This window comes from Pristiophorus japonicus, chromosome 16 (assembly GCF_044704955.1).
Source record: "Pristiophorus japonicus isolate sPriJap1 chromosome 16, sPriJap1.hap1, whole genome shotgun sequence".
In the NCBI taxonomy this organism is placed as follows: Eukaryota; Metazoa; Chordata; class Chondrichthyes; family Pristiophoridae; genus Pristiophorus; species Pristiophorus japonicus.
Genome location: NC_091992.1, coordinates 134,886,735 through 134,912,564, shown reverse-complemented (window position 1 = coordinate 134,912,564; position 25,830 = coordinate 134,886,735). Strand labels below are relative to the sequence as shown.

The following is a 25,830-nucleotide window of genomic DNA, read 5'->3' as shown; positions in this document are numbered from 1 at the left end:
CACCGACTGCTGCAAGTGCAGAATTGTGTTCCCTTATCTGGGGCACCAGAATGAGGGATCTCTGCGCATTCCTTTAAATGCTAATTCCGATTGTGCAGCCGGAGCTGATATCAGATCCTGCCCTTTTGTGCTTCTCTGCGTATCCCAGCACAATCTAGTGAGGTCATTTATAAATTCTGCCTCGCTAGCAGTCTCTACCTCCTGTCCCGATCAGGATGCGGTCAGTAGGGTCTGCTGCCCTTCAATATCCTCCCTTATCCTGTTAATGTGGCCAGTTTCATGCGGCAATTCCCCCGACTGTATTATCAGGCCACGACATGATTAATGAGCAATCTTTATCGGCGAGCGCTGGTGGGAACAGTTGGGTGTCAATGATTGTTCACAGGCCTTGCGCATTGCAGGTGTGGACACTCTTACACGATGTCGGAGAACAACAACTTGCATTTATATAGCACCTTTAACGTAGTAAAACGTCCCAAGGTGCTTCACAGGAGCAATTAACACACAAAATCCAACTCTGAGCCACATACAGAGATATTGAGGCAGGAGGCCAAACGCTTGGTCAAAGCGGTGGGTTTTACTGAGCGTTTTCAAGGAGGAGAGAGAGGCGGAGAGGTTTAGGGAGGGAGATCCAGAGCTTGGGGCCCAGGCAGCTGAAGGCACGGCCACCAATGGGGGAGCGATTATAATCGGGGATGCTCAGGAGGGCAGAATTGGAGGAAGGGGGGGATTCAACATCATCATCATAGGCAGTCCCTCGAAATCGAGGAAGACTTGCTTCCACTCCTGAAGTGAGTTCTTTGGTGGCTGAACAGTCCAACACGAGAGCCACAGACCCTGTCACGGTTGAGACAGACAGTGGTTGAGGGAAGGGGAGGGTGGGACTGGTTTGCCGCACGCTCCTTCCGCTGCCTGCGTTTGGTTTCTGCACGCTCTCGGCGACGAGACTCGAGGTGCTCAGCGCCCTCCCGGATGCACTTCCTCCATTTAGGGCGGTCTATGGCCAGGGACTCCCAGGTGTCGGTGGGGATGTTGCACTTTATCAGGGAGGCTTTGAGGGTGCCCTGAAAACATTCGGAGGAGATTACAGAGATCGGGAGGGGCGAGGCTATGGAGGGATTTGAAAATGAGGAGAATTTTGAAATCGAAGCGTTGCTGGACCAGGAGCCAATATAGGCCAGCGAGCATAGGTAACTCATGGGGAAAATTCTGTAAACTCAAATCGAAACCTCCAGCCTGACTTGTGCTGCTTATTTATAGCTCGTGGTTTCATCCTGCCTGACATTATATTCTGCCGTATACAGGCGCAGTCCAGCCCGGCCTATATATCTTCCCCAGCTCACACTGCAGCATCTCTACTGGCAGGAGCACATAATGACACGTTTACATAGCCAGATACCATTGTAAATGTGTAGGTGGGAATTTATTATGGTACGAGTATCATTTAAAAAGTCCCGTCTTTGCCAGTTGTGACAAAGGGCCAGTGACCGGAAACGTTAACCCTGTCTCTCCCTCCGCAGATGCTGCCTGACCCGCTGAGTGTCTCCAGCACTGTGTCTTTGTATTTCAGTCATTTCCTGTCGTATTTTCTGACGTTAATCTGACACCTGCTCCCAAAGGCAGGAGCTGGAGTGTGCCGGACAGCTGCCGATGTGTGGGCCCGTGGAACCTCGGTCTGCGGTGGTTCAGGCAACTTCCCCGCAGTGAAACACAGACTTGCATTTATATAGTGCCTTTCACCCCCACCGCACGTCTCAAAGCACTTCACAGCCAATGAAGTACTTTTGGAGTGCAGTCACTGTTGTAATGTGGGAAACGCAGCAGCCAATTTACGCACAGCAAGCTCCCACACACAGCAAGGTGATAATGACCAGATAATCTGTTTTATTTGTTCCGTTGATTGAGGGTTAAATATTGGCCAGGTCACTGGGGATAACTCCCCTGCTCCTCTTCGAAGTAGTGCCACGGGATCTTTTACATTCACTTGAGAGAGCAGACGGGGCCTTGGTTTAACATCTCATCCGAAAGACTGCACCTCCGACAGTGCAGCACTCCCTCGGCACTGCCCCTCCGACAGTACAGCCCTTCCTCAGTACCGGCCCTCTGACAGTGCAGCACTCCCTCAGTACCGGCCCTCTGACAGTGCAGCGCTCCCTCAGTACTGCCCCTCCGACAGTGCAGCGCTCCCTCAGTACTGCCCCTCCGACAGTGCGGCGCTCCCTCAGTACTGCTCCTCCGACAGTGCGGCTCTCCCTCAGTACTGCCCCTCCGACAGTGTGGCACTCCCTCAGTACTAGGGGGAGTGTTTGCGAGTGCTTTTGGGGAGGAGTTAAACTAATATGGCAGGGGGATGGGAACCAATGCAGGGAGACAGAGGGAGACAAAAAGGAGGCAAAAGCAAAAGACAGAAAGGAGATGAGGAAAAGTGGAGGGCAGAGAAACCCAAGGCAAAGAACAAAAAGGGCCACTGTACAGCAAAATTCTAAAAGGACAAAGGGTGTTAAAAAAACAAGCCTGAAGGCTTTGTGTCTTAATGCAAGGAGTATCCGCAATAAGGTGGATGAATTAACTGTACAAATAGATGTTAACAAATATGATGTGATTGAGATTACGGAGACGTGGCTCCAGGATGATCAGGGCTGGGAACTCAACATCCAGGGGTATTCAACATTCAGGAAGGATAAAATAAAAGGAAAAGGAGGTGGGGTAGCATTGCTGGTTAAAGAGGAGATTAATGCAATAGTTAGGAAGGACATTAGCTTGGATGATGTGGAATCCATATGGGTAGAGCTGCAGAACACCAAAGGGCAAAAAACGTTAGTGGGAGTTGTGTACAGACCTCCAAACAGTAGTAGTGATGTTGGGGAGGGCATCAAACAGGAAATTAGGGGTGCATGCAATAAAGGTGTAGCAGTTATAATGGGTGACTTTAATATGCACATAGATTGGGCTAGCCAAACTGGAAGCAATACGGTGGAGGAGGATTTCCTGGAGTGCATAAGGGATGGTTTTCGAGACCAATATGTCGAGGAACCAACTAGGGGGGAGGCCATCTTAGACTGGGTGTTGTGTAATGAGAGAGGATTAATTAGCAATCTCATTGTGCAAGGCCCCTTGGGGAAGAGTGACCATAATATGGTGGAATTCTGCATTAGGATGGAGAATGAAACAGTTAATTCAGAGACCATGGTCCAGAACTTAAAGAAGGCTAACTTTGAAGGTATGAGGCGTGAATTGGCTAGGATAGATTGGCGAATGATACTTAAGGGGTTGACTGTGAATGGGCAATGGCAGACATTTAGAGACCGCATGGATGAACTACAACAATTGTACATTCCTGTCTGGCGTAAAAATAAAAAAGGGAAGGTGGCTCAACCGTGGCTATCTAGGGAAATCAGGGATAGTATTAAAGCCAAGGAAGTGGCATACAAATTGGCCAGAAATAGCAGTGAACCCGGGGACTGGGAGAAATTTAGAACTCAGCAGAGGAGGACAAAGGGTTTGATTAGGGCAGGGAAAATGGGGGACGAGAAGAAGCTTGCAGGGAACATTAAGGCGGATTGCAAAAGTTTCTATAGGTATGTAAAGAGAAAAAGGTTAGTAAAGACAAACGTAGGTCCCCTGCAGTCAGAATCAGGGGAAGTCATAACGGGGAACAAAGAAATGGCAGACCAATTGAACAAGCACTTTGGTTCGGTATTCACTAAGGAGGACACAAACAACCTTCCGGATATAAAAGAGGTCAGAGGGTTTAGTGAGGAGGAGGAACTGAGGGAAATCTTTATTAGTCGGGAAATTGTGTTGGGGAAATTGATGGGATTGAAGGCTGATAAATCCCCAGGGCCTGATGGACTGCATCCCAGAGTACTTAAGGAGGTGGCCTTGGAAATAGCGGATGCATTGACAGTCATTTTCCAACATTCCATTGACTCTGGATCAGTTCCTATCGAGTGGAGGGTAGCCAATGTAACCCCACTTTTTAAAAAAGGAGGGAGAGAGAAAACAGGGAATTATAGACCGGTCAGCCTGACATCGGTAGTGGGTAAAATGCTGGAATCAATTATTAAGGATGTCATAGCAGCGCATTTGGAAAATGGTGACATGATAGGTCCAAGTCAGCATGGATTTGTGAAAGGGAAATCCTGCTTGACAAATCTTCTGGAATTTTTTGAGGATGTTTCCAGTAAAGTGGACAAAGGAGAACCAGTTGATGTGGTATATTTGGACTTTCAGAAGGCTTTCGACAAGGTCCCACACAAGAGATTAATGTGCAAAGTTAAAGCACATGGGATTGGGGGTAGTGTGCTGACGTGGATTGAGAACTGGTTGTCAGACAGGAAGCAAAGAGTAGGAGTAAATGGGTACTTTTCAGAATGGCAGGCAGTGACTAGTGGAGTACCGCAAGGTTCTGTGCTGGGGCCCCAGCTGTTTACACTGTACATTAATGATTTAGACGAGGGGATTAAATGTAGTATCTCCAAATTTGCAGATGACACTAAGTTGGGTGTCAGTGTGAGCTGCGAGGAGGATGCTATGAGGCTGCAGAGTGACTTGGATAGGTTAGGTGAGTGGGCAAATGCATGGCAGATGAAGTATAATGTGGATAAATGTGAGGTTATCCACTTTGGTGGTAAAAACAGAGAGACAGACTATTATCTCAATGGTGACAGATTAAGAAAAAGGGAGGTGCAACGAGACCTGGGTGTCATGGTACATCAGTCATTGAAGGTTGGCATGCAGGTACAGCAGGCGGTTAAGAAAGCAAATGGCATGTTGGCCTTCATAGCGAGGGGATTTGAGTACAGGGGCAGGGAGGTGTTGCTACAGTTGTACAGGGCCTTGGTGAGGCCACACCTGGAGTATTGTGTACAGTTTTGGTCTCCTAACTTGAGGAAGGACATTCTTGCTATTGAGGGAGTGCAGCGAAGATTCACCAGACTGATTCCCGGGATGGTGGGACTGACCTATCAAGAAAGACTGGATCAACTGGGCTTGTATTCACTGGAGTTCAGAAGAATGAGAGGGGACCTCATAGAAACGTTTAAAATTCTGACGGGTTTAGACAGGTTAGATGCAGGAAGAATGTTCCCAATGTTGGGGAAGTCCAGAACCAGGGGTCACAGTCGAAGGATAAGGAGTAAGCCATTTAGGACCGAGATGAGGAGAAACTTCTTCACCCAGAGAGTGGTGAACCTGTGGAATTCTCTACCACAGAAAGTAGTTGAGGCCAATTCACTAAATATATTCAAAAGGGAGTTAGATGAAGTCCTTACTACTCGGGGGATCAAGGGGTATGGCGAGAAAACAGGAAGCGGGTACTGAAGTTTCATGTTCAGCTATGAACTCATTGAATGGCAGTGCAGGCTAGAAGGGCTGAATGGCCTGCTCCTGCACCTATTTTCTATGTTTCTATATTTCTAGTACTGCCCCTCCGACAGTGCGGCACTCCCTCAGTACTGCCCCTCCGACAGTGCGGCTCTCCCTCAGTACTGCCCCTCCGACAGTGTGGCTCTCCCTCAGTCCTGCCCCTCTGACAGTGCAGCACTCCCTCAGCATGGCACTGGAGTGTCAGCCTAGATTTTGGTGCTCAAGTCCCTGGAGTGGGACTTGAACCCACGATCTTCTAACTCAGAGGCGCGAGTACTGTCCCCTGAGCCACGGCTGATACTGTATGTGAGCAGAGGCCTTAAAGGGACAGGCCGCGTTACACCACATACCACCTCAGCAACTTCCCACCGGAGTGAGACTACGCAGGACAGGGCCACGGGGTCAGACTCTGCTGCTGTCGGGGTCTATAGCAGTGCTGGAATTGGCCAGGAAATGTGCAACCGCTCTGCACAGATTCATGGCCAGAACACACCAATACCTCGGCTCCTTCTTGAACTAACAGCATTTGCAGAGATGTTTTCGAAGGATGTTTATGGGTCAATTTGTTGTTTCTGCCTTTAGCAGGCCATCATTCTCAGACAATATTATCCCTGATTCATTGAACCTGACTTGAGCTGGCTAAACAGGAGCTTGGCTGTAAATCACTGTGTGTAGAAAGCACCGCGGCAGTCTGCATCACAGTTAGTGCCTGATAAATGCATTTCACAATCGCAGCCAAACCTGGTGTATCAGATCATTCATTGTACTCAATCCCAATCGACCCAACCCCTTCCCATTCACTCCCAATGGACCCAACCCATTCCCATTCACTCCCACTGTACACAATCCCAATGGACCCAACCCCTTCCCATTCACTCCCAATGGACCCAACCCCTTCCCATTCACTCCCATTGTACACAATCCCAATGGACCCAACCCCTTCCCATTCACTCCTAATGGACCCAACCCCTTCCCATTCACTCTCGCTGTACACAATCCCAATGGACCCAAACTCCTTCCCATTCACTCCCACTGCACACAATCCCAATGGACCCAAACCCCTTCCCATTCACTCCCACTGTACACAATCCCAATGGACCCAAACCCTTTCCCATTCACTCCTATTGTACACAATCCCAATGGACCCAACCCCTTCCCATTCACTCCCACTGTACACAATCCCAATGGACCCAAACCCCTTCCCATTCACTCCCACTGTACACAATCCCAATGGACCCAAACCCCTTCCCATTCACTCCCATTGTACACAATCCCAATGGACCCAAACCCCTTCCCATTCACTCCCATTGTACACAATCCCAATGGACCCAACCCCTTCCCATTCACTCCCACTGTACACAATCCCAATGGACCCAAACCCCTTCCCATTCACTCCCACTGTACATAATCCCAATGGACCCAAACCCCTTCCCATTCACTCCCATTGTACACAATCCCAATGGACCCAAACCCCTTCTCATTCACTCCCATTGTACACAATCCCAATGGACCCAAACCCCTTCCCATTCACTCCCATTGTACACAATCCCAATGGACCCAAACCCCTTCCCATTCACTCCAATTGTACACAATCCCAATGGACCCAACCCCTTCCCATTCACTCCCACTGTACACAATCCTAATGGACCCAACCCCTCCCCAATCACTTACACTGTCGAATCCCAATACTGATCGAAGGTGACGAGTGATCATTGACAACTCATTGTTTTCGGGCTGACTCTGTCATCGACCCGCTGACTAATGAAGATGAGAGACTGCCAGAGTCTAGAATTCTAATTGTGAAAAATTCCTTTTCATCAATATGTTCTGTCATTTTTGTTTATAGTGAATTGTTAAATGAATGATTCAAATGGGCTGTGTTTTTTAATTTAAGAAATCCCAATGCAATTATAGTCCAGATCTATCAGGATCAGTGTCTCTGGGCAACCTGCATGGCACCCCAACACTTTGCTTGAAGACACATCCAGTTTGGAGCGTGCAGTGGGTTACAGCCCAGTCTGTCTCTGTGTTGGTGCAGGGATACACACAGCTGCTCAATCCTGGCACACAAGGTGCATTGTCTTACAGCTGATAAATTGCAGGTCTATGGGGAAAGGGCCGGGGAGTGGGATTGATCGTACGGCTCTGTCACAGAGCCAGCACAGGCACGATTAGCCCAATGGCCTCCTCCTGTGCTGTATCACTCTATGATGACTTGTGCTATGTCGGAAACATCTGCCAGTGCCTTGGGGGGAAAGAGTAACCTTGGAAGGCAAAGAAGCACAGAAGGAGGCCATTGGGCCCATTGAGTCTGTGCCGGCTCTGTGACAGAGCGATCCAATCAGTCCCACTCGCCCCGCTCTTTCTCCACAGCCCGGCAAATCTTTCCCTTTCAAATATTTATTGTTTGAAAGTCACTATTGAATCTGCTCCCACCGCCCTTTCAGGCAGCGCGTTCCCGATCACAACAACTCGCTGCGTAAAAACATTCTCCTCCTCTTCCCGTCTGGTTCTATCGCCGATTATCGTCAATCTGTGTCCCTCTGGTTACCGGCCCTCCTGTCCCCGGGAACAGGTTCTCCCGATCTACTCTGTCAAAACCCTTCAAGATTTTGAACGTCTCTAATAAATCTGCTCCGCGGAGAACCCCAGTTTCTGTAGTCTCTCCCCAGTCACTGACGCCCCTCAGCCCCGGTGTTGCCTTTTACCGTGGTCCCCGGTCCTTCCGGGTCCTTCCGTTACCTTCAGCTGTGCCGCAAGCATTGCCCGCAGAAGCTGAGCCTCACCGAGGAAGCCCTTCCTGCATCGCATCGCCCGCTGCAACCCACCCTGCCCGCCGGCCCCACTGCATCGCATCGCCCGCTGCAACCCACCCTGCCCACCGGCCCCACTGCATCACATCGCATCGCATCGCATCGCCCGCTGCAACCCACCCTGCCCACCGGCCCCATTGCATCGCATCACATCGCATCGCCCACTGCAACCCATCCTGCCCGCCGGCCCCACTGCATCGCATAGCCAGCTGCAACCCACCCTGCCCACCGGCCCCATTGCATCGCATCGCATCGCATCGCCCGCTGCAACCCACCCTGCCCACCGGCCCCATTGCATCGCATCGCATCGCATCACCCGCTGCAACCCACCCTGCCCGCCGGCCCCACTGCATCGCATCGGATCGCCCGCTGCAACCCACCCTGCCCGCCGGCCCCACTGCATCGCATCGGATCGCCCGCTGCAACCCACCCTGCCCACCGGCCCCATTGCATCGCATCGCATCGCACCGCCCGCTGCAACCCATCCTGCCCACCGGCCCCACTGCATCACATCGCCCGCTGCAACCCATCCTGCCCACCGGCCCCACTGCATCGCATCGGATCGCCCGCTGCAACCCACCCTGCCCGCCGGCCCCACTGCATCGCATCGCATGGCCCGCTGCAACCCACCCTGCCCGCCGGCCCCACTGCATCGCATCGCATGGCCCGCTGCAACCCACCCTGCCCGCCGGCCCCACTGCATCGCATCGCATGGCCCGCTGCAACCCATCCTGCCCACCGGCCCCACTGCATCGCATCGCACCGCCCGCTGCAACCCATCCTGCCCACCGGCCCCACTGCATCGCATCGCACCGCCCGCTGCAACCCATCCTGCCCACCGGCCCCACTGCATCACATCGCCCGCTGCAACCCATCCTGCCCGCCGGCCCCACTGCATCGCCTGCGGTTGCACAGGAGGGGTTTCCAACCCTGTGGGATCACCCTGGGGTCTCCTGCCACTGAAGGTTCATGTCCTGGACCTCTGGGAGCAAGACCCGGGAGAAAAGGCGTCGGTGGCCTTCATAACAATTGTGCTTTAAAAAGTAATTGAACACTTTATGTTTGGTCATTATTGAACTTTTCGATTTCAAAATTCTCATCCCAAAACCCTCCATGGCCCTCGCCCCTCCCTATCTCTGTAATCTCCTCCAGCCCCCCACCCCCCGAGATCTCTGCGCTCCTCTAATTCTGCCCTCCTGAGCATCCCTGATTATAATCGCTCCACCATCGGTGGCCGTGCCTTCAGCTGCCTGGGCCCCAAGCTCTGGAACTCCCTCCCTAAACCTCTCCACCTCTCTACCTCTCTCTCCTCCTTCAAGGTGCACCTTAAAACCGATCTTGTTGACCAAGACTGCGCTAATTTCTCCTTATGTGGCTCGGAGTCAAATTTTTATAGCACAACACTCCTGTGAAGCACCTTGGGACATTTCACTACGTTAACAGTGCTATAGAAATACAAGTTGTTGTTGTTGTTGTGGACTGAGAGTCGGGAATCATCCGATCAGATAATGAAGAGTGTATTCACTTTCCGATCGGTATGGGGGGGCGGGGCACCGTGAGGGTGGACCTGTCAGTGACCAGTGGCGAGAGTGTGGGGGCGGGGCACCACGAGGGTGGACATGTCAGTGACCAATAGCGAGAGTGCAGAGGCGGGCCACCGCAAGGGTGGACATGTCAGTGGCCAATGGCGAGAGTGTGGGGGCAGGGCATTGTGAGGATAGGCGTGTCAGGCGACCAATGGCGAGAGTGTGGAGCGGAACGGTCATGTGATGAAACTTCCAGGAATATGTCCGACCAGAGATGGCAAACCGAGTGCAAAGACAATAGCCTCCCCTCGATCTCCGGGCCACAGGATGGTTCCTGGCCAGACCTGGGATACCCCCAAGCTCAGGCAATCCGCTGTGGGCAGACGCATGGGGCATGTCATAGCTGGGCAATAGGGGGCAGCATTGTAGGGTAATGAAAGATTGGCGAGTGAGAGTGTGCCCGGGTCCCATTGATCAACGCCCATCATTCACTCAACGTTCACCTGTAAAGGCCAGAGTGGGTCAGTAGCTGTGTCACTGAGCACCTCGAGTCTCATCGTCGAGAGCATGCAGAAATCAAGCGCAGGCAGCGGAAGGAGCGTGCGGCAAACCAGTCCCACCCTCCCTTTCCCTCAACCACTGTCTGTCCCACCTGTGACACAGACGTTAATTCCTGTATTGGACTGTACAGTGGAAGCAAATCTTCCTCGATGCCAAGGGATTGCCTGTGATGATGATGCTGAACTAGTAATCCCAAATCCTGCGCACACACTTCAAATAATCGGCAAACAAGCCAGAGGGGCGATGAGGAAATCTTTCTTACGCAGCGTGTTGCTGTGATCTGGGACACGCTGCCTGAAAGGACGGTGCAAGCAGATTCAATCATAACTTTCAAACGGCAATTGGTTAAATAATTAAAACGGAGAAATTTTGCCGGGCTGTGGGGAAAGGGCGGGGAGTGGGACTGATTGGATCGCTCTGTCACAGAGCCGGCACAGGCTCGATGGGCCCAATGGCCTCCCTCTGGGGGTAGCATTCTGTGACCTAATTATCCAGGGAGCGTAAATTCAAATCCCACCCTGGCAGTTTGAGAATTCAAATTGGGTTTAAAAACTCTGGAGTTAAGAAGCATGAAGCTGTGGGATTTTCGTTAAAACCCACTGAGTGCACAAACTGCTCAGCTCGAATTGGGGCTGGGCCAAGCCCTCGAACCACTTTAACCTGTGTGCGAGTCTTCGAAGTGGTTCAATACAACTCAGTGGCCAGGCTGACACTCCCAGTACCGTACTGAGGGAGTGCCGCACTGTCGGAGGGGCAGTACTGAGGGAGTGCCGCACTGTCGGAGGGGCAGTACTGAGGGAGTGCTGCACTGTCGGAGGGGCAGTACTGAGGGAGTGCCGCACTGTCGGAGGGGCAGTACTGAGGGAGCGCTGCACTGTCGGAGGGGCAGTACTGAGGGAGTGCCGCACTGTCGGAGGGGCAGTACTGAGGGAGCGCTGCACTGTCGGAGGGGCAGTACTGAGGGAGTTCCGCACTGTCGGAGTGGCAGTACTGAGGGAGCGCTGCACTGTCGGAGGGGCAGTACTGCGGGAGCGCTGCACTGTCGGAGGGGCATTACTGAGGGAGGTGCCATCTTTCCGAGGACCCTGTCTGCTCTCTCTCGTAAAAGATCCCAGGGCACTATTTGGAAGAAGAGCAGGGGAGTTACCCCCAATGTCCTGGACCAATATTTATCCCTCAACCAACATCACTAAAACAGATTATCTGGTCATTATCACGTCGCTGTGTGTGGGAGCTTGCTGAGTGCAAAACGGCTGCCGTGTTTCCCACAATACAACAGTGACTATACTCCAAAAGTACTTCATTGGCTGTAAATCACTTTGAGATGTCCTGTGGTCATGAAAGGCGCTATCTAAATGCAAGTTTTTCTTTGTTTCTACCTCATGTGTTTGTCCAGCTTCCCCTTAAATGCCATTGCCTTAACCACTCCCTGAGGTAACTGAATTCAAATTCTCAAACGGCAGGGTGGGCTGTGAAGCTGGTTCTTGGCATTGACTGGTCCAGTAAGGTCACCACTACGCTGTCATAGCCTTCCAATCCCCGGCCAGAGACAGCCCAGGGGGAGCTGAATCCTGGTGTTCTGGTCTTCAGGTTTATTCCATTTCCTGCTCAATTCTACACGTGCATCGCTCAGTGAACTGCGTGCGAATTATGATCATATTTGTAAAACCATCTCCTCTCCGAGATGGAGGTGCTGTGGATTACAGAGTAACAATGATGAGCGCATTCAATACTTGTTATATTAACTGGCGGTGTGAGGTGTAATAGAAACATCGAAAATAGGTGCAGGAGTAGGCCATTCAGCCCTTCGAGCCTGCACCACCATTCAATAAGATCATGGCTGATCATTCATCTCAGTACCCCTTTCCTGCTTTCTCTCCATACCCCTTGATCCCTTTGGCCATAAGGGCCATATCTAACTCCCTCTTGAATATATCCAATGAACTGGCATCAACAACTCTCTGCGGTAGGGAATTCCACAGGTTAACAACTCTCTGAGTGAAGAAGTTTCTCCTCATCTCAGTCCTAAATGGCCTACCCCTTATCCTTAGACTGTGTCCCCTGGTTCTGGACTTCCCCAACATCGGGAACATTCTTCCTGCATCTAACCTGTCCAGTCCCGTCAGAATTTTATATGTTTCTATGAGATCCCCTCTCATTCCTCTAAACTCCAGTGAATACAGGCCCAGTCGATCCAGTCTCTCCGCATATGTCAGTCCTGCCATCCTGGGAATCAGTCTGGTGAACCTTTGCTGCACTCCCTCAATAGCAAGAACGTCCTTCCTCAGGTTAGGAGACCAAAACTGAACACAATATTCAGGTGAGGCCTCACTAAGGCCCTGTACAACTGCAGTAAGACCTCCCTGTTCCTATACTCAAATCTCCTCGCTATGAAGGCCAACATACCATTTGCTTTCTTAACCGCCTGCTGTACCTGCATGCCAACTTTCAATGACTGATGTACCATGACACCCAGGTCTCGTTGCACCTCCCCTTTTCCTAATCTGTCGCCATTCAGATAATATTCTGCCTTCGTGTTTTTGCCACCAAAGTGGATAACCTCACATTTATCCACATTATACTGCATCTGCCATGCATTTGCCCACTCACCTATCCAAGTCACCCTGCAGCCTCTTAGCATCCTCCTCACAGCTCACACCGCCACCCAGCTTAGTGTCATCTGCAAACTTGGAGATATTACACTCAATTCCTTCATCTAAATCATTGATGTATATTGTAAATAGCTGGGGTAAATGTATATTATAAATAGCTATTGTAAAAATCAGATGCGACTGAAACGACATCAAGGCGTTGTCGTCGGAGGAAGATACATGTGCCCAAGAACTGAGCAAGTTCCCCTCGCTGTTCGAACCGGATATCGGCAACTTCACGGGAGCCAAGGTGCAGGTCCACGTGGACTCAGATGCAAGACCCGTCCATCATGAAGCTCGGGCAGTGCCATATATGATGAGGGAGAAGGTCAAAATCGAACTGGACAGACTCCAGCGTGAAGGGATCATATCATCGGTCGAATTTACTGAATGGGTCAGCCCCATTGTTCCTGTGCTGAAAATTGATGACACAGTCAGAATCTGTGGAGACTACAAGGCTACGATCAACAGGGTTTCGAAACAGGATCAGTACCCGTTACCGAAGGCTGATGACTTGTTTGCAACGCTAGTCAGAAGGAAGTTGTTCACCAAACTGAACTTGACGTCGGCCTACATGACACAGGAGTTGGTTGAGATGTTGCAGAGACTTACGTGCATTAACACGCACAAAGGACTGTTTATTTATCACAGGTGCCCTTTTGGAATTCGCTCGGCTGCAGCAATATTTCAGAGGAACATGGAGAGTCTACTGAAGTCCGTTCCCAGGACTATCGTGTTCCAAGATGACATCCTGATCACTGGTCGTGACTCCGAGGAACATCTAAACAACCTGGAAGAGGTTCTATATCGTCTGAACAAAGTGGGACTCAGACTGAAACGCTCGAAGTGCGTCTTCATGGCACCAGAGGTCGAATTCCTGGGGAGGAAAATTGCTGCTGACGGCATCAGGCCCACGGACGTGAAAACCGAGGCCATCATGAATGCACCCAAGCCTCAGAATGTGACAGAGCTGCGTTCCTTCCTGGGTCTACTCAACTACTTCGGTAACTTCCTACCTAAATTGAGCACCTTATTAGAACCACTGCACATGTGGCTAAAAGGCGACAACTGGGTGTGGGGTGCGTCTCAAGACAGAGCTTTTGAGAAAGCCCCTAATCTACTTTGCTCTAACAAGCTGCTGGTACATTATGACCCATGTAAACATTTAGTATTGGCCTGTGATGCTTCATCATATGCAATTGGTTGCACACTCCAACAAGCTAATGAGTCGGGTAAACTTCAACTAGTCGCGTATGCTTCAAAAAGTTTGTCTAAAGCATGGTAGAGAAAGAAGCAGTAGCCTGTGTGTATGGGGTTAAAAAGATGCATCAGTACCTGTTTGGTCTTCGGTTTGAACTTGAGACAGGTCACAAGCCGCTCATTTCACTGTTCTCTGAAAACAAAGGTATCAATACCAATGTTTCATCCCGCATCCAGAGGTGGGCGCTGACATTATCCGCTTATGATTATGTCATTCGCCATAGACCTGGCATCGAGAATTGTGTCGATGCTTTGAGCCGTCTGCCGTTGCCCACACTGGATGTGGAAACGCCACAACCGGCTGACCTATTGTTAGTTATGGATGCTTTTGAGAGTGAAGGAACTCCTGTCACGGCTCAACAAGTTAAGACCTGGATTTTATCGGTGGTGAAGAGTTACATCCTCTAAGCAAATGTGCGAGGAGACCAAACCTTACATTCATCGCAAAGACGAACTGTCTATTCAGTCGGATCGTATGCTGTGGGGCAATCGTGTTGTTATGCCCAAGAAAGGGAGAGAGAAATTTGTACATGAGTTACACAGCACACATCCTGGTATAGTGATGATGAAAGCCCGGGAATTGACTCGAAGCTGGAATCATGTACGCATCAGTGCAACACTTGCATGCAGCTCAGCAAAGCACCAGCGGAATCGCCGCTGAGTCTGTGGTCGTGGCCGTCCAAACCATGGTCCAGGATCCACAGAGACTTTGCAGGTCCCTTCCTGGGGAAGGTGTTTTTAGTTGTGGTGGATGCATATTCGAAGTGGATAGAGTGTATAATCATGTCATCCAGCACATCCACAGCTACCAGTGAGAATCTCAGTGTCATGTTCGCGACACATGGTCTGCCTGACATCGTTGTTAGCAACAATGGATCGTGCTTCACCAGTCAGGAGTTTCAAGAGTTCATGAAACTCAATGGTATCAAACACATACGGTCAGCACCGTTCAAACCTGCATCCAATGGGCAAGCAGAACGTGCAGTCCAAATCATAAAGTAGAATATGAAGCGAGTAACCCAAGGGTCACTGCAGACCCGCCTGTCATGCATACTGCTTAGTTACCCTGCATAGATTCCCATCCCTCTGCCATATTAGTTTAAACCCTCCCCAACAGCACTAGCAAACACTCCGCCTCGGACATGGGTTCCGGTCCTGCCCAGGTGCAGACTGTCCGATTTGTACTGGTCCCACCTCCCCCGGAACCGGTTCCAATGTCCCAGGAATTTGAATCCCTCTCTCTTGCACCATTCCTCAAGCCACATATTCATCTTAACTATCCTGCTATGAAATCCATACACTTCCTCCTCTGGTGTCTCGGATTGCGTATCCCGAACCGCGTTAGTCTGACCATCATCCTCCATGTGGTGTGTTGCAGCACGCTTGCTCATCTGTGGACACTTGCACTGGAGATGCCCCACTCTCAGACAGCCTTTGCAACTATATTGCTTAAATCGGCTCTGCTGGTGCCGGTGATTTCCCCCACAACGCCAACACGGAGGAATCGGATGCATTCCCACTGGCGGACTTTGGGCAGCCACAGGTTTCGCGTACGCAGTCGGGTTGGCCCTGCCATGTGCCGCTCTGCCGAGCGCCAAATCAATTACATTTACAGTACTTGCCGAGTTTTGATTTTTCACTGATATCTGTTTTAGACTTCTATCCATCGCCATGCATGACTGAGCGATCGTGATGGCCCTGTTCAAGTCCAACGTCTCCACCGCCAGTAGTTTACGCAGGATCACCTCGTGGTTGATGCCAATTACAAAGAGGTCCCGCAGCATGTCTGCCAACACAGCCCCGAACTTACACGGTCCCGCTAGACTCTCTCAGGTCGGCAACGAATTCCGCCGCATTCTGGCCCTCTGAGCGAACGTGCGTGTAAAGTCTGTATCTCGAGATGATGATGCCTTCGTCTGACTTAAGGTGGTCCTGTACCAGTTACACAATTCTTCATACGTCTTCTCTGTTAGGCTCACAGGCAGGAGTAGATTCTTTATCAGACCATAAATATTTGGACTGCAAACCGCGAGGAACAGCGCCCAGCGCCGATCTGCGTTTTGTTGGCCACGAAGAACTGGCTCAAACGGCTCACAAAGTTCTGCCCAATCTTCTCCTTCCACGAGTCGCTCCAATAATCCAATTGTGCTCATTTTTGCATGCAAAGGTTCTTGTTGCCTCGTCGCCTAATGTTATGCATGCAATAACTGTTAGTCTGAGTTCTGTTTAACTCCAAGAGGTATGACTTTGGCTCTGCTTTATTAAGGCCCAAAGTGACTAATATAAAAAATGGCTGGCATTTTATACTTGGGCTGCACACACGTGCATACAGCCCAATGGCCTCCAACAGTGATGCCATCTAGTGGCTAGTGATCCCAAAAGTACATACATGACATCCTGTACACACTGTGCGTGTCCCAGTGTCTCCTGTACACACTGTGCGTGTCCCAGTGTCTCCTGTACACACTGTGCGTGTCCCAGTGTCTCCTGTACACACTGCGTGTCCCAGTGTCTCCTGTACACACTGTGCATGTCCCAGTGTCTCCTGTACACACTGTGCGTGTCCCAGTGTCTCCTGTACACACTGTGCGTGTCCCAGTGTCTCCTGTACACACTGTGCGTGTCCCAGTGTCTCCTGTACACACTGTGCGTGTCCCAATGTCTCCTGTACACACTGTCTGTGTCCCAGTGTCTCCTGTACACACTGTGTGTGTCCCAGTGTCTCCTGTACACACTGTGTGTGTCCCAGTGTCTCCTGTACACACTGTGCGTGTCCCAGTGTCTCCTGTACACACTGTGCATGTCCCAATGTCTCCTGTACACACTGTGTCAGCCCGTGTACATGTACAGCACACAGCAGGTGAAAGGGAACAATATCATCATCATCATCATAGGCAGTCCCTCGAAATCGAGGAAGACTTGCTTCCACTCCAAAAGTGAGTTTTCAGGTGACTGAACAGTCCAATACGAGAACCACAGTCCCTGTCACAGGTGGGACAGACAGTGGTTGATGGAAGGGGTGGGTGGGACAGGTTTGCCGCACGCTCCTTCCGCTGCCTGCGCTTGGTTTCTGCATGCTCTCGACGACGAGACTCAAGGTGCTCAGCGCCCTCCCGGATGCACTTCCTCCACTTAGGGTGGACTGGTCTTTGGCCGGGGACTCCCAGGTGTCGGTGGGGATGTTGCATTTTATCAGGGAGGCTTTGAGGGTGTCCTTGTAACGTTTCCTCTGCCCACCTGGGGCTCGCTTGCCGTGTCGGAGTTCCGAGTAGAGCACTTGCTTTGGGAGTCTCGTGTCAGGCATGCGGACAATGTGGCCCTGCCCAGCGGAGCTGGTCGAGTGTGGTCAGTGCTTCGATGCTGGGGATGTTGGCCTGGTCGAGAACACTGACGTTGGTGCGTCTGTCCTCCCAGGGGATTTGCAGGGTCTTGTGGAGACATCGTTGGTGATATTTTTCCAGCGATTTGAGGTGTCTACTGTACATGGTCCACGTCTCTGAGCCATACATCTGACTGTTGTCTCTGCACAAAATACTATCAGCAAAGATGAGTACTGATAGATTTGTACACGTTGTATAGAATAAACCACTTGGGAAGCTGTTTCAAGGTGTGATCAGTCAGAGTGTCGTTCCCATAGTCTAAAACTGGAGCGAGGGCCCGATGACAGTTTGTGTTGCGATATTTATGTTGCTGGTGCAATCGTTGACAGCAGCAACGACATGAATAATTAACACCCACCTCAAGACATGGCAGGACAAAAGAAAGCTTCACACATCAGGCATTTAGTGTCGGAGTTGCGTTTAGAGATTTCCGGACTCTTTTTGGATTAAAGCTATACTGGGGTGGTGTTAAATCGGGCGTCGGGGAACATTTAACCCACCCCCGCCAAGATCTGTGACTGCTTTCCAATTTGTAGCAGGCTACTATAATCACCAGAGTGATCCCTGGGAGGGGGTGGGGTCCTATGAGGCGAGATTGAGTAAATTGGGCCTTTACTGTCTCGGGTTTGTATGAGAGGTGATCTCATTGAAACGTCTAAGATTAACCCTGAAGTGGGGTTAATATTGACGATGCAGGGAGGGTGTTTCCCCCCGGGCTGGGGAGTCTAGAACCAGGGGTCACAGTCTCAGGATAAGGGCTCGGCCATTTAGGACTGAGATGAGGAGGAATTTCTTCACTCAGAGGGAGGTGGATCTTTGGGATTCTCTGCCCCAGAGGGCTGTGGAGGCTCAGTCGTTGAGTATATTCAAGGCTGAGATCGATAGATTTTTGGATATTTATCAAATCAAGGGATGTGGGGATAGTGCAGGAAAGTGGAGCTGGTCGGAGATCAGCCGCGATCTCATTGGATGGCGCAGGCTCGAGGGGCCGAATGGCCGACTCCTGCTCCTATTCCTCCTGGTCTTGCATCCTATCCAATGTTTGTCCATTGGCCACACGTTCAGTGAGCACTGCGGAGGCTGATTTCTCAGGCACATGGGATCGCTGGGCACCCCTCCCATCAGACCCGGGGTACCCACCCGGGATTGTCTGGACTCTCCCCAACTGAAGCTTTATAAGAACATTAGAACATAAGAACATAAGAATTAGGAACAGGAGTAGGCCATCTAGCCCCTCGAGCCTGCTCCGCCATTCAACAAGATCATGGCTGATCTGGCCGTGGACTCAGCTCCACTTACCCGCCCACTCCCCGTAACCCTTAATTCCCTTTATTGGTTAAAAATCTATCAATCTGTGATTTGAATACATTCAATGAGCTAGCCTCAACTGCTTCCTTGGGCAGAGAATTCCACAGATTCACAACCCTCTGGGAGAAGAAATTCCTTCTCAACTCGGTTTTAAATTGGCTCCCCCGTATTTTGAGGCTGTGCCCCCTAGTTCTAGTCTCCCCGACCAGTGGAAACAACCTCTCTGCCTCTATCTTGTCTATCCCTTTCACTTTTTTAAATGTTTCTATAAGATCACCCCTCATCCTTCTGAACTCCAACGAGTAAAGACCCAGTCTACTCAATCTATCATCATAAGGTAACCCCCTCATCTCCGGAATCAGCCTAGTGAATCGTCTCTGTACCCCCTCCAAAGCTAGTATATCCTTCCTTAAGTAAGGTGACCAAAACTGCACACAGTACTCCAGGTGCGGCCTCACCAATACCCTACACAGTTGCAGCAGGACCTCCCTGCTTTTGTACTCTATCCCTCTCGCAATGAAGGCCAACATTCCATTCGCCTTCCTGATTACCTGCTGCACCTGCAAACTAACTTTTTGGGATTCATGCACAAGGACCCCCAGGTCCCTCTGCACCGCAGCATGTTGTAATTTCTCCCCATTCAAATAATATTCCCTTTTACTGTTTTTTTCCCAAGGTGGCTGACCTCACATTTTCCGACATTGTATTCCATCTGCCAAACCTTAGCCCATTTACTTAACCTATCCAAATCTCCTTGCAGCCTCTCTGTGTCCTCTACACAACTTCCAGGTCACGGCTGCAAGCTGTATCGGGAGGGCGAAACAGCATGGAGCCTGAAACAACGTTGTGGCTTTAACTATATATATATATATATATATATTCTTTGATCACTAGTTATATAAATATCATACATGGGGGTAAAAAGCAGGCTGTTGTTACACAGTATTTACTGCGCAATAACAGGTCACTGGGCCAACTATCCGTGCCGGTGTTTATGCTGCACACAGGCCTGTGTGCAGCCGTGCCGATGGTTCAGGGACTGGTGTGTAAACACCTTGCCCATCAGCCAGTGCAGACAGTGCGTTGCTGGGCCTGTTCCCCTCAAGAGGTAGCCAGGCCCCACGAGTGAGCCAAGGCCGGGCAGTGAACAGTTACTCTGCACAACTGTTCCATCCCCTGAATCCATCCCCTGCTGCCAGCGGCCAACGGGCGATAGCCAATCAGCTGCCCGTTTTACACCGTGGCCATTGAGTCCAGTGGGTCAGAGTTCGGGGCGCGCTGTTAAACGGGCAGCTGATTGGCTGGCCAACTTCACCCAAGACCAATTTCAGCCTCACTTGGTGTAAATGTCGGTGAATTTAGGTAGCGGCCTGTCCCGTCTCTTGGCATTGCCACCTCCAGTGAATTGCTTTGTAGTACAGTTACCGTGACGTCGGGGAACACGGCAGACATTTTTTGCACATAGCAAGATCCCGCCAACAGAAATGCGATTGGCTGACCAGCTCCTCCTCCTCTCTGGGTGTTGGTTGAAGGGGTTTGTCGGCTGAACGTCCGCAGATAGTGCCACCTGTTGTTTCACACCCGCCCACCCAGCCCTCGGTCTGTGATGTCAGCAGTGCAACGCTGGCCCCGGGCTGTGTTCGATTCCGGGCACCTGTCCTGAATCGCGATTTCAACCCACAATTAACGATCAGCGGTCCCTTGTACTGGTTCTCTCACAGGGAACAACGATGGTGATGTTACTAGAAACAGTGGGGCCTTCCGACAGTGCGGCACTCCCTCAGTACTGTCCCTCTGACAGTGCGACGCTCCCTCAGTACTGCCCCTCCGATACTGCAGCACTCCCTCAGTACTGCCCCTCCGATAGTGCAGCACTCCCTCAGTACTGCCCCTCCGACAGAGCGACACTCCCTCAGCACTGCCCCTCCGACAGTGTGGCACTCCCTCAGCACTGCCCCTCCGACAGTGTGGCACTCCCTCAGTACTGCCCCTCCGACAGAGCGGCGCTCCCTCAGCACTGCCCCTCCGACAGTGTGGCGCTCCCTCAGTACTGCCCCTCCGACAGTGCGGCGCTCCCTCAGTACTGCCCCTCCGACAGTGCGGCGCTCCCTCAGTACTGCCCCTCCGACAGAGCGGCGCTCCCTCAGTACTGCCCCTCCGACAGTGTGGCGCTCCCTCAGTACTGCCCCTCCGACACTGCAGCGCTCCCTCAGTACTGCACTGGAGTGTCAGCCTGTATTTTTGTGCTGGAGTGGGGCTGATTTCCAAGTGGAATTAGACGAGACCAGTTTGCAAGTCACTGACTGGCCAATGATGGAATCAGCAGACACAAGAATACATTGCAGCTTTAGAGAGAATGTAGAAAACTATAGACTACATATATACGCAAAGGAACAGAGGGGTAGAGGAGGAGAATGTTTTTACGCAGTGAGTTGTGATCGGGAACACGCTGCCTGAAAGGGCAGTGGGAGGAGATTCAATAGTAACTTTAGTTGAAAGGGACACATTTGCCGGGCTGTGGGGAAAGGGCGGGGGGGAGTGGGACGATTTGGATTGCTCTTTCAGAGAGCTGGCAAGACCTGTGTTCTTGCTCTGGAACTCCCTCCCTAAACCTCTCCGCCTCTCGCTCTTCTTTCAAGACACTCCTTAAAACCCGCCTCTTTGACCGAGCTTCTGGTCACCTGCCCTAATATCTCCTTATGTGGCTCGGTGTTAATTTTATTTGTTTTGTCTTATAACACTCCTGTGAAGCACCCTGGGACGTTTTACTACGTTAAAGGTGCTATATCAATGTGTTGTTGTTGTTGTGATTCGATGACTCTGCCCGGTGACGTGACATGAACCGGATGCGTGTGATTTGTAGCTGATTCTTTGTTTTTTGTTAATTCTTTTTGAACAGTTCCCTCATTCTGGGGCTTGGTGAACTCGGCCTGGAATCTATGCTCGGTGGGAAAGAGGCAGTCACCAATCAACATCGAGACTAGTCACATGATCTTCGACCCCTTCCTCACACCGCTGCGTATCAACACGGCGGGCAGGAAGGTAAGTGGCACTGAGAGACACCCTGGCCAGCCTCACTCCATCGCCCAGTCTCGCCAAACCTCACCCACCATCGGCAAACGCCCCGGGTGCACAATGTCCCAAGCCAGGCTTCATTTTCCCTGCTCTCGTTTATTTGCACATTCTGTCCAAGTTGTCTTTTGATAAACTACAGACATGTAAAAAAAAAAGTCACTTGAGATCGTTACCCAGCCTTGGGAAATGCTGCTGCCTTAATTACTTTACCCTCAACTAAAATTAAATAAATTGAAAGGCAGCTCGACATGCTGATTGAATATTTATGAGACGGTGGTTGGATGTTTCTGACATTTCTGCTGTGAATGTGTGAGGGGGTGGGTTTACCACGGAGGTTTAACATTGAACACACCAGGGTCAAACAGGCTGGGCCTCCTCTCTCTCTGGAGGAGAGAAGGCTGAGGGGTAACCTAATAGAGGTCTTTTACATTTTGACAGAAACACTCTCTCTGTGTCTATTCTATTTGTGGGGAAGAGCAAAATGACAGGCCATGAATATAAGATAGTCACCAAGAAAACAAATGAGGAGTTCAGGAGAAACTCCTTTACCCAGAGAGGGGTGAGAATGTGGAACTCGCTGCCACAGGGAGGGGTTGAGGTGAATAAGAACGTAAGAAATAGGAGCAGGAGTCGGCCATTCGGCCCCTCGAGTCCGCTCCGCCATTCAATCAGATCATGGCTGACCTTTGACCTCAACTCCACTTTCCCGCCCGATCCCCATATCCCTCGATTCCCTCTAAAGTTCAAAAATCTATCGATCTCAGCCTTGAATCTACTCAACGACTGAGCCTCCACACCCTCTGGGGCAGAGAATTCCAAAGATTCACCACCCTCTGAGTGAAGAAATTCCTCCTCACCTCAGCCCTAAATGGCCGACCCCTTATTCTGAGATTGAGCATTTAAGGGAGGTTAGATAAACACATGAGGGAGAAGGGCACAGAGGGTTAGGCTGATGTACTGAGGTGGGGCTCGAGTGGAGCATGAACGTGGGCATGGGCCAAATGGCCTCTTTCTGTGCCGTATATTCTAGGTAATGTTACAGGGTACGGGAATGTAGTGGTGATAGTACTGCACTATTTGAGGCCTGGATTAATAATCTAGTAGTCGGAGAGTTCAAATCGGACCATGGCCAGTTTGAAACTTCGATTTCAGATCGAGAAATAAAAGGCTGGTATCAGGAAAGTGCCCGTGAAGTTGTGGGTCACTCATGCCCTTTGGGGAAGGGCATCAGCCGACCTTACCCAGTCTGAGCCTATGTGTGACTCCAGTCCCAGACCAACGTGGATGACATTTATTGCTCTCTGAAGGTGCCTGAGAAGCCATTTCGTTATGTCCAGTGTAACCAGGGATGGGCAATAAATGCCGACCTTGCCAGCGATGCCCACATCCCCGAGAATGATTGAAAAAGAACGTTGCAATGAGACCTGATATTGTATTGAAAGAAAGATTTGCATTTCTATAGCGCCTTTCATGACCACCGGACAGCTCAATGCTCTTTACAGCCAGTGCAGCCTTCGGCCGCCTGAGGAAAAGAGTGTTTGAAGATCAGTCCCTCAAAACTGTCACCAAGCTCATGGTCTACAGGGCTGTAGTGATACCCGCCCTCCTGTATGGCTCAGAGACATGGACCATGTACAGTAGACACCTCAAAATACTGGAGAAATACCACCAACAATGTCTCCGCAAGATCCTGCAAATCCCCTGGGAGGACAGACACATCAACATTAGCGTCCTCGTCCAGGCCAACATCCCCAGCATTGAAGCACTGACCACACTCGATCAGCTCCGCTGGGCAGGCCACATTGTTCGCATGCCCCAGACACGAGACTCCCAAAGCAAGTGCTCTGAGCCCCAGGTGGGCAGCGGAAATGTTACAAGGGACCACCCTCAAAGCCTCCCTGATAAAGTGCAACATCCCCACCGACACCTGGGAGTCCCCGGCCAAAGACCAGTCCGCCCTAAGTGGAGGAAGTGCATCCGGGAGGGCGCTGAGCACCTCGAGTCTCGTCGCCGAGAGCATGCAGAAATCAAGCGCAGGCAGCGGAAGGAGCGTGCGGCAAACCAGTCCCACCCTCCCTTTCCCTCAACCACTGTCTGTCCCACCTGTGACAGAGACTGTAATTCCCGTATTGGACTGTTCCGTCACCTGAGGACTCACTTTTAGAGTGGAAGCAAGTCTTCCTCGATTCTGAGGGACTGCCTATGATGATGACTTTTGGAGTGTAGTCCCTGTTGTAATGTTGGAAATGCAGCAGCCAATTTGTGCACAGCAAACTCCACCACACAGCAATGTGATAATGACCAGATAATCTGTTTTTGGGTGATGTTGGTTGAGGGATAAATATTGCCCAGAAGACCGGGGAGAACTTCCCTGCTTCTCTTCGAAATAGTGCCATGAGATCTTTTATATTCACCTGAGAGAGCACACGGGGCCCCAGTTAAATGTCTCATCCAAAAGATGGCACCTCCAACAGTGCAGCGCTCCCTTAGTACTGCCCCTCCAACAGTGCGGCACTCCCTCAGTACTGCCCCTCCGACACTACGGCACTCCCTCAGTACTGCCCCTCCGACAGTGCAGTGCTCCCTCAGTACTGCCCCTCCCTCCGACAGTGCGGGTGGCTCTGCTGCACAGGAGGGCAGGAAAAAGAGTGGGAGAGCGATAGTGATAGGGGATTCTATTGTAAGGGGAATAGATAGACGTTTCTGCGGCTGCAACGAGACTCCAGGATGGTATGTTGCCTCCCTGGTGCAAGGGTCAAGGATGTCTTGGAGCGGGTGCAGGGTATTCTAAAAATGGAGGATGAACAGCCAGTTGTCGTAGTGCACATTGGTACCAACGATATTGGTAAAAAACGGGATGAGGTCCTATGAGACGAATTTAGGGAGCTAGGAATTAAATTAAAAAGTAGCACCTCAAAAGTAATAATCTCAGGATTGCTACCAGTGCCACGTGCTAGTCAGAGTAGGAATTGCAGGATAGCTCAGATGAATACGTGGCTTGAGGAGTGGTGCAGAAGGGAGGGATTCAAATTCCTGGGACATTGGACCCGGTTCTGGGAGAGTGGGACCAGTACAAACCGGACGGTCTGCACCTGGGCAGGACCGGAACCAATGTCCTAGGGGGAGTGTTTGCTAGTGCTGTTGGGGAGGAGTTAAACTAATATGGCAGGGGGATGGGAACCTATGCAGGGAGACAGAGGGAAATAAAATGGAGGCAGAAGCAAAAGATAGAAATAAGAATAGTAAAAGTGGAGGGCAGAGAAACCCAAGGCAAAAAACAAAAAGGGCCACTTTACAGCAAAATTCTAAAGGGTCAAAGTGTGTTAAAAAGACAAGCCTGAAGGCTCTGTGCCTCAATGCGAGGAGTATTCGGAATAAGGTGGACGAATTAACTGCGCAGATAGCAGTTAACGGATACGATGTGATTGGCATCACGGAGACATGGCTCCAGGGTGACCAAGGCTGGGAACTCAACGTCCAGGGGTATTCAACATTTAGGAAGGATAGACAGAAAGGAAAAGGAGGTGGGTTAGCGTTGCTGGTTAAAGAGGAAATTAACGCAACAGTAAGGAAGGACATTAGCTTGGATGATGTGGAATCTGTATGGGTGGAGCTACGGAATACCAAAGGGCAGAAAACACGAGTGGGAGTTGTGTACAGACCACCAAACAGTAGCAGTGAGGTTGGGGACAGCATCAAACAAGAAATAAGGGATGTGTGCAATAAAGGTAAAGCAGTAATCATGGGCTACTTTAATCTACATAATGATTGGGCTAACCAAACTGGTAGCAATACGGTGGAGAAGGATTTCCTGGAATGTATTAGGGATGGTTTTCTAGACCAATATGTTGAGGAACCAACTAAAGGGCTGGCCATCCTAGACTGGGTG

The 25,830-nt window shown here is 50.8% G+C and overlaps 1 protein-coding gene across 2 annotated transcripts in view; it reads left to right on the top strand.

Moving 5' to 3' along the window:
* ca10a (carbonic anhydrase Xa) overlaps positions 1 to 25,830 on the top strand; it is a 410,115-nt gene that overhangs the window by 196,843 nt on the left and 187,442 nt on the right. For both annotated transcript variants that reach the window (XM_070858252.1, XM_070858251.1), the window contains exon 3: positions 21,766 to 21,908. In XM_070858252.1, the coding sequence (XP_070714353.1) occupies positions 21,766 to 21,908 (143 nt within the window). The remainder of the gene's footprint in view (positions 1 to 21,765; positions 21,909 to 25,830) is intronic.